A 10,039-nucleotide genomic window follows, 5' to 3' on the forward strand; every position below is an offset into this window, starting at 1 on the left:
CCCCCTTTCTGGTTCACCTTAAACAAATGGAAAAACCCTCCAGACCAGGATCTGAGCTGAAACTAAAACTGGGTTAAAGACTAAATCCACCAGAGAAACAAAACCAGGATTCTGAGGCTCCAACAGTCACATGATGAGGTTGACTGAAGCTCCGCCCCTCACTGTGAACACCCTGCAGGCTTCTCTGTAACCACGGAGACACTTCCTGCCGGAAGAGGTGTTGATGCTTTTATTGAAACGTCCAACTGCATGATCAATCACACAGAGAGAGAGCGCAAGGGAGGGGGTTGATTGATTGATTGATTGATTGATTGAATAGTGAGACACACTGCAGACACAGTCCAAACCACAGACTGTAAATAAAGATGGACCTTCTTCTCACATCAGTGACTTTAAACATGTCAGTGGTCATGTGATCACAGGAGGAAACTTCACACTGATGGAAAGTGCAGCCTCGTGTCTTCAGTCACAGTGATGACGTGAAGTCGTCTTCTCTCCGCTCGTTAAGGTGATTTACAGTCAGACGCTGGCGGCTGTAAATCAGCAGCTCAGACCTGCTCTCCTCAGCTCTCAACTCTTTCCTGGATATTCTTCCAAACAGAGACATTAGCGGTGACACAGCCGCTAACGAAGACGTCGACAGAGGGATGAAAGTTTAGCTTTGGGACAGAGGACAGTGTCAGAGCGGTGGACTGGGACGGCGGACCTTTACAGTCTGTTGACCAGCTGTGCCGCGCTCAGCCCCAAAATCACAGGGTTTGAAAAAAGAATCTCTGAACTCAAATACAAGACGACCAGAAACTGTTTGCTGCTTCCCACGCTGCTGGGCCAGAGCCGGCCCAGAGCCGGCCGACCATCACATCCAGGGACATGAAAGGCGTTTGCGTAATTAATGAGCTCCTCGCCAACGACTATTTCCTGGTCCAGCCTGAACCAGCTTTAGACCGACAGCACAGCAGATCTGGTCACGTGCTACAGGCTGAACAAAAGAGCAGTTCTACCCTCGCAGGGTCAGACACTGATCTCTGGACAGACTCTGTCCGGGGTTAAAGTCACAAACAGCGAGCACAGGAACACTGACGTCTCCCGGACGAGCCGCCGCTCACTGACACCACAGGTGTAAAGCTGCCGGAACGACACTCCGCCATTTGTATTTTCTCCAAGTGATTCAGTAAAATCTCCACAGTTCACATAATCCGGTTGAAATTTATAAACATTTTTCATCACTTTAAGATCCGATCATCACTAGAGAGCTGATGAAAACAAAAGAAATGGTCAAAGTCGTCATGTTGACATTTAAGGTGTATTGATCGTTTTCCAAACGTCAATCATGCGTTGAGTAACACTCAAGGAAACATTCCACCTTAAAAGATGGCGGTAGCTGCCGGCAGCCTCTGAGCTGCTCAGAGAATTAAATGCTTCATTAGTAAAAAACGTCTTTTCATTAATTATTCACCGTCTGACATTTTCTTTATCTGTGACGCTTCAACACAGAAACATGACTGAGTCTGTTACACCTGACAGAAAGCTAGCTTAGCTAAATTAGCCTGTTAGCTTACTTAGCTTTTCATAGCCTAGACTGTTAGCTTAGCTTGACCTCTGAATGGATGTTTACAGTGCGGCTTCCTTTGCTCGACACAAGTCAGTACATGAAATAAAACACAAACTACTTGTGTTCATTCACCTGCTGCTTGATGCTAAGCTAACTACAACCTGCTACATCCATGCTGTGGTCTAATATCCTTGAGCTGGATGTTTGCCTGATGCTGCTTCATATTCTCAACATGATCATACTGTTCATAAAGTCAGTCTGACATCTGATCATGTGATCATAGTTGGCTGATTTATCTAAACTTGTCACCGTAGCAACAGTGGTTACATAACCATAGAAACAAGCAATAGCAACTTAACGGTGCGCACATGCTCCAATGTATATAGCATATTGCTAACGGAATAGCTAACATTAGCACTGCTAGCTCAGAAGCGAACGCCAAGAAGGAGCGTCTCTCACTGACACCCGGACTTAAATAACAGGCGAAGAGCCGCTAAAGCTAACGTGACATCATCAAAAACGGGCGGGGTCACAGCAGAACCTGCACCAGACATTAGAAAAAGATGCTAATCAAACTGGACAAGACGTGAAACCAAAGACTCTGCTGGTCATTCAATTCAGGACTTTATTGATAGATTTCCAATAAATGAAATATACAACTATTTATTTTCTTGCTTGTTTAAATGCAGTTTTACAGTCAGTTCCTCTGTGAAGCTCTTTGTCTGAATGGAGCTGTATAGATAAACGTCTCTTGGCTTCATGACGTCTTGATGTTGGCGCCTTGTTTTACTGAGACGTTCAACACATTGAGAAAATGCTCCTCTGAGCAGCAGAGCGACTTTAAAACCTGGAGACGTGATAAATCAGAGCCGTGTCCTCCGGCTCAGAGAGCGGAGCTGCTGCAGAACATGTCACCTGATCGCTCGGCTTCAGCAGAAGAATTTAATAAAACATATTCTGCTCCAAAAATAGCAGATGCCTTCCACCAGATATGAGGAGGATTTGACATCTGGCGAGGACATCAGTGCTGAGGAGAAGACGCTGGAGGTTTATGTGATGAGGACGGAGGGACGGCTGTTAAAACGTAAAGGTGGAAGTTTCATCTCAGGTCAAATATCAGACAGTGTTTCACTCAAGGAACCAAAACATTTCAACCTTAAATCCAGTTCACAACTCAGACTAAACACGGACGCCCCCTGAAGCTGGAGGACTCTCAGAGGCTGACCATCATTAGTATGAGCCAAGCTCCAAAATGACTGCATCCTACATTTCCCATAATCCAATTTGATAGTGTGTCACTGCCTGGTAAACTCCCTCCATCTTTCTAACTCCACAATCCCAGTTTGGAACGCAGGCTCTCTCTGCTGTAAACAAATAAAGTCCAGGCTGAGATAACGCTGATGACATCACTATGACATCATCAGACTCACAGAGGACAGGAGCTGTGTCTCGTCCTGAGTCTGAGGATCACACTGTTAAATGTCAGTGTTGTGTTTCAGCTCAGGTCGACAGCGAACGCTACAAGTGTTAAAACCAAGAGACTTTAAACTAAAAGCCCCCCCCCCCGTTATCTAGGAAAACTGCTCACAGCACTCACCCTTCTGGTGTTGTCCAGGACTTTGGGGTCAGGCCGGCCGTAGTTGGGGGGGTTGGCGTGGGGGTCGTAGCCCAGCCTGGACAGCATGGGGGCGATGACGGCCATGTCCCTCACCACGTCTGCCGGGATCTTCCCCACCCACTTGGACAAGGCCTCCATGTTGACGGGCTTGATGACCTGGTCTGTGGACCTCTCCACCCTGACAAAACACAGAAGAAGAAGAGTTTCACCTGCGATCTGGGATGGAACACAGATGGAAATAAAAGGAGCTGGGAAATAAATGTGAAGTTTGGGAATAAAAGTCTCCAGGAATAAATAAATAAATGTGAAATTATAAATAAAAAAATAAAATATAAAATAAAAGTCCCCTGAAATATATAAAAATTTCATTTTTAATAACAAAAAGATTTTTATTGACTTATCATTCTACATCAATTGTCAAATTTATTTATTAATTTACTGACTCACTTATATATTTATATTTACATTTATTTATATATTTCTACATTTATTACCTAATTTATTTATTTCAGAATTTATTTCATGGCTGTTTTTATTTATTTATGTATTTCTTTAATATTGATTCTGAGATTCTGACGTGTTAGTTCATCAAGTCAAGTTCATTGTTGGTACCATATAAATTTTGAGGTTAGCATGCTAGCTAGCTGAAGCATAGCATATACCATTGAATTGCTGTGACATTTCGATTGGCAGCGATGGCGGATGAATCTTGGTTGTATTGATTATGTTAAAGTTGTTCAGAATCAATGGAGGTCGTGTGTAGTTCAAAGACACACAAATAAAAAATTGGTCGAATGAAAAGTGGAATATTTCCAGTTTGTTTGAAGAATAAAGGTCTGTCATGGTGAAGCGTAACCAAACAGACACTTCTCTTATTGTCTCTCACACACACACACACACACACACACACACACACACACACACACACACAGTTTACCATCTCCAGCTCCTCCATACCTACGTTTCCTGTACGAGTCTATACCTCCATCTGCCAATTCACTTTCCTCTAATCCATTTACTTTGCAATTGAATCTTTACACTGTGCGGGTATAGAGTCTCCTGCATGATTAATAGAGTGAGCTGGTTTCGTCTTCTCAGGAGGACGGTGGAGACGTCCAAACGTCCACTCTGCAACAAATGGGCAGAGAATCACTTTAGGTGAATCCATCCAGACCCGAGAGGCTGCTGAGTGTCGACGTGCAGCGTAAACTGATCAAGACAAAGACGCTCTGCTTCACTATCATGTCAGACGCAGGCAACACACACACACACACACACACACACACACACACACACACACACACACACACACACACACACACACGAGTCATGGTTCACAGATGAGTCATTTCAGTCCCAAATCAGCGGTTTGTGAGACACAGATTCAGACGAGCTGATGCGACGACTGCCTAAATATGTTTTTGTTCTCATTAAGTGAAATTTTAAATCTAATTTGAATAAACAGAAAACTAGAGACTGAGCTCAGTAGATCACAGACCGAGTCTGAAGAGTCAGGCTCATAATCCGGGAGCCAGGCTGACAGTTCGTGTCATTTATCTTTATTATTTTCGTGTCAATAAAACTCAATTAGAATAATTTAATTTGTGTCTTTATAACATCGATAACTGGATGATTGAGTTTTTAAAGCCGGTCTAATGTGATGTGACGTCTAAGGCGGAGTGTTAGCGCCACACTGAGGAAAAAAAACAAATCTGAAATTTTCCAGAATAAAAGAGGTTGTAATTTTAGGTTCCGTGTTGTTTTAGAAAGAAACATTAGACGCTTTAAAATGAGGAACGTGGAGCATCCTGTGAAGTTCTACTGTAGGTTTCACTTCATCTTAATCATCATCATCAGAAACTGAGTCAAAAACAGCAGCTGACTGTCTTTTCACTCGTTTGATTGGTTGAAATGAAAATTATGTATTTTTTTTCCTCTCCAAATTTTACATTTTTAATTCTCGTAAAATCACATTTTTTTTCTTGAAATATTATGATTTTATTCTCAAAATTGCGTCTTTATTCTCAGATTTCTTGTTTTCCCTCAACGTGGCGCTGATACTCCGCCGCACACGTTCTCTACACCATCATGTGATTTATTTCATAGTTGCCCTTATATCTGTAACCAGACTTCCCCTCCTGGGTTGAGGTCTACCAGCTGCACTTGATCACATCACCTATGTTAAGATTTAAATTGCATCTATTAGAAGTGGAAAATTGCGTTTTCTGAATTCACATATTTTGGGGTCAAATCTTTCTGAAGAGTTTGAATGTTACATGTTTGTTTTGGTGCCGAGGCTGAAGAACAGATACAGATACTCCCATCAGTCTGTTTCCTGTCATCAAGCTCAAATCATCTGCCGCCACACTGGACGCACAAACTCTTCTTCTCCTCTTTAAATGTTGTTGCGACAAAAAAAAAAAAAAAAACCTTTTCGCCCCCCGTCACATGACCACTTCCCTTCAGGATGAGGCTCTTTACGGCCTCCAGCTTGTCAATTATTCATTGCTGAGCCTCCTTTACCCAAGGTGGTGTTCTGTATCACCAGCAGCTGAGAGGAGAGGATGGAGGGATGGGCTCCCTGCTCTGGGATAAGTAATGGAGCGAGCCTCTCAGCTGGGCAGAGCCTCCACTCAATCAGAGCCAGGTAATTGATGTTAATGCTGAGGCGAGGTCGTGCCCTGGGGCCCGGCCGCCCGCTCACTCAGATCTTCATGGAGATAGAGACGCGAGGCCGTGGGATGGGCGAGGGCTGGCGAGGGTTGCCGGTTGTGGCGGGCAGGAGGCATTTTCTGCCAGGTGTCAGGGGGGTTGACTTTAATGCACTGAGGGCAAAGTACTTGAGAGGAGGTGGGGCAGAAATGTTGATGATGGTAAAAGGTAGCTTCGCTGCCCTGAAGGCCACTTGTGGGCTGCCTCCTCTTTCATCAGATCAGGAGCCATTTTAGGAAAGAGGTCAGACCAGAGCCTGAAGTAACAGATGTGTAGAAGTGTAGAGGTGTAGAGGGGTAGAAGTGTATAAGTGTAGAGGTGTAGAGGTGTAGAAGTGTAGAGTTGTAGAGTTGTAGAGGTGTAGAGGGGTAGAAGTGTAGAGTTGTAGAGGGGTAGAGTTGTAGAGGGGTAGAAGTGTAGAGTTGTAGAGGGGTAGAGTTGTAGAGGTGTAGAGTTGTAGAAGTGTAGAGGTGTAGAAGTGTAGAGTTGTAGAAGTGTAGAGTTGTAGAAGTGTAGAGTTGTAGAAGTGTAGAGGGGTAGAGTTGTAGAGGTGTAGAGTTGTAGAAGTGTAGAGTTGTAGAGTTGTAGAGGTGTAGAAGTGTAGAGTTGTAGAAGTGTAGAGTTGTAGAGGTGTAGAAGTGTAGAGTTGTAGAGTTGTAGAGGTGTAGAAGTGTAGAGTTGTAGAGGCGTAGAGTTGTAGAGGTGTAGAAGTGTAGAAGTTGCAGAGGCGTAGAGTTGTAGAAGTGTAGATGTAATTTCCACGTCACATGATCGAGGGGCCACACACAGGAAGTGAGCAAAGCAACCAGCAGGTGGACAAGAATCACAACCTGGGTCTCCATCGCAGTTTTGTGCAAAATATAAACCCAGCTTCGTTCGTTTGTGTGAATGAAGCTGGGTTTCCTCGTCTCGCCTTATCACGCCACTTAAACATGACAATGGATTTCCACTAGTTTCACATTTGTCTGAAAAACCAGCTAGAGTGAGCGTATATTTTTTTGTGAAGTTTGAGAGTTTTGTCAAAATCCCCGTTTCCATTTCTTGTTTTTAAGTTTGTCAGTTTGTCAAATTGTGCTTCAAGCAGGTTAATGGAAAGTCACGTGTTTGTATTGTCACTTCCTGTGAGTGCACAGCGGCAGAGTTTGATTTGACACAACACTGAGAACTACATGAGAGTGAACTGACTGATGTGATTTAAGAAACAACATGTTTCATTCCAACTAAACACAACAACAACAACAACAACAACAACACCACAGAAACATTTTCACTGTTGTATCTCGTCTGTGAGTCAGAAGCAGCGTCTTCTGCTCAGCTCAGTCTCTAGTTAAGGTCCCTGTTCATTAATATTTGATGGGAATCAATTTGTGGAGCGGTGACGTGTGCACTAAAAGACCAGGATCTGCATCTGGATCCCAAACAGCTCTTCACCCCCCCCCCCCCCCCCCCCCCGCAGACGCTCAGTCTGTTTTGGCCTCACGTTTGTTTTTCCATTTCAAGCTGTTTAACACACGAGTCCTGCTCTATGAAAACATGAACACTGGAGGAGGATTTCCAGAGTCTGGACACAAGATATGATGATGATGATGATGATGATGAAGAGACAAGGACAGTGTGGCCTTGCAGAGAACCTCAAGGGTCCTCAGCTCTGAGCTGTGACGGTCCAGTGTTGCTATAGTAACAGCTGAAGAGTCTCCATGGCGTCTCTGCTTCAACCACAACACGTCCCCCTGAAGATCAGCATGTTCATCGTGTTTATGTCAAAAAAACCTGGAGGTGATCTCACTTATTTTAAAAAGCCACTCAAATCTGAGATTAAATTATTACTTAATCAATAAATTGAAAAGGGGCGGAGCTTTCTATAAGCGCCAGCTGCTCATTCAAGTCCAGCCAGATACTTTATTATATGAATTTATAGACTTATATTTTTGGGGTGTTTTGCCTTTATTATGATGGTGACAGGGAGAGAGAGACAGGAAAGTTCAGGGGGGTGGGGGGGTTAAAACAGATAGTGTTGCCATAGTAACAGGCCTCAGTCATGAGGAGAATGTAGCTGAGCCTCCGCCTCACTGTGACTTTATTTTACACTTTTACATTATTTTTGTTTTTGACCAAAACAAACTAATGTTAGATGATCCAAATCATGATTTCAAAATAAAATGTGAGGTAATGGAACTTCCTGCAGTGATTTATATATGATCAAGTATTTATGTTTTTCCACATCATACTTTTTATTCATGATTTATCATATTGAGTAATTTTCTTCTGCTTTGAGAGAAACAAAGGGAATGTCCCTTTTTAAAGCTCCATGTTTCTTCTTCTGTGTTTTATTTGAAGTGTCGATCCAGAAGAAGAAATAAAAAACCATCTCAGTGTAATTTCACATCTCCTCTCTCAGGCTTCTCTCTGGAGCTCTAGTAACAACAGGTCAGTGAGCCAATTAGAAGAGAGGAGGCTCTGAGTCTCTCCTCTGATTGGCTGACTGTTTTCTGAGTGATCCAATAAAAATAAAGCAGATTTCAGGTAAAAACACTCAGAGAAACCAAATCATTTCTCTGTGAACTGAGGCTTTGATACTTTCACAGTATTAATATAGAAGCTAGAGCTGATCTATAATCTATAATCACACTACACATGGACACAGACCTTTACACTGGAGGAGCTTTACATCAGACCTGCTTCCTGCTCAGAGTGTGGAGAGGAAACAGAGGGAACTTGTCTCCCGACAGGAAGTTAGAGTGTCGGGAAACAGACTGACAGGATCAATAAAGAAGATTAAGAACATTAGAATTAATATTTTCTTATTTAAAGTTTTGAATTGGTTTTAATTTCTGTGAAGAATATTTCATAGCTTAGAACTGATGTCATGTTAAATAATAGTTATTTTACTGATGCAGTGATTTAGTTTTAAATCCGGATCATTTCTGAATCAGACAAACATGTTTTTGTTTTACAGAGGAGGCCGGACAGGCGTGGTTCTCCACTTGCTCTTTTTAGTTTATAGTTTGCTGTTTATTTCTGAGCTGTGGTGAAGGCTTTAAACCGAGCCGCTGCTCTGACACGACCTCAGCAAAGAACTAAAATCAATCTTCTGTGTGCCACTTTACAGAGCTGCCAGCTCCTGTGCAGACGACCTATCGCTTTAACCTTTGGTTCAACGACCCGGTCGATACTAATCATTTACATGTGGCTCCTATCAGGACGTCTGCAGGCAGGTAAACATCAGGTGAGTGAGTTGTGTTCTCAGGAGCTCTGTGATTAGATATTAAAAAAAGAGGCGCAACATGACACGATGATTCATCACTGACGAGCTCAGAAGTCTCCGATTGTTTGATCGGTACGAGCTGTGATGGAGCAGAGTGTCTGTCGCCTGTTTCAACAGTGACTGAGTGAACTGATCAAAAACACCGTTAGAAAAAAGGCTGAATAATCGAACGGCACAGAGACAGAGGCGACACTCGTCTCTCAGGATCGTCATCACAGCTGAGTGCAGAGCAGGGCTCAACCATATGCAAAATTATACACAACATTTTTATAATTATCTGCAATTGTTTTGTCTAATTTATACTTCCCCTGTTGATATTGATGAGTTATTTTTCTCTTTCTTGTGTTAAATTATTTATAAAGAATGTAGATAAAAAGGAAGAAACAGACAAAACTGTGAATAAGATTCTTTAAGTTACTGAAACTGAGATAAAAACTAAGGTAAAATAATATTTAAATCTGCCCTCAGATAAAATCCTTAAATAGTTTTATAAATAAATATTACTCCTAAATTAATAATAATAATAATAATAATAATCATTATAATATTGATTATTATTATCATTATTACATCGTTTTACACCATGCTTTAAAACTGTACCCCTGGAAAACGTGATTGCTGACCCCTTCTCCTCATCATCATCATCATCATCATCATCTCTGCTTCTTCATCGTTCGATCAGATCAAAGTCACAGAGAGGAGAAAGAGAAATGAAATACTCTTTTCCCTCCAGAGGAAGTTCATGAGCTTTAAAGAGAGAAAGCCGCTCGGAGAACGTTGAGCTGTTTAATAAAAACCATGTTCTCATGTGTGAACCACAACAGAGCGAGAGGCTGACGACTGTTCTGCTTCTACGTGGCAGGAAGAGGGTGGTAGGATGGGGGGGGGTTGT

General features: G+C 42.5%; 1 protein-coding gene across 2 annotated transcripts in view; it reads right to left on the reverse strand.

Moving 5' to 3' along the window:
- tpst1 (tyrosylprotein sulfotransferase 1) overlaps positions 1 to 10,039 on the reverse strand; it is a 37,776-nt gene that overhangs the window by 12,698 nt on the left and 15,039 nt on the right. For both annotated transcript variants that reach the window (XM_023420496.2, XM_023420497.2), the window contains exon 3: positions 3,150 to 3,348. In XM_023420496.2, coding sequence (XP_023276264.1) covers positions 3,150 to 3,348 — 199 coding nt within the window. The remainder of the gene's footprint in view (positions 1 to 3,149; positions 3,349 to 10,039) is intronic.

The sequence above is a fragment of the Seriola lalandi genome, unplaced genomic scaffold (assembly GCF_002814215.2).
Source record: "Seriola lalandi dorsalis isolate HSWRI2012SDOR001 ecotype SW California unplaced genomic scaffold, Sedor1 jcf7180002054646, whole genome shotgun sequence".
In the NCBI taxonomy this organism is placed as follows: domain Eukaryota; kingdom Metazoa; phylum Chordata; class Actinopteri; order Carangiformes; family Carangidae; genus Seriola; species Seriola lalandi.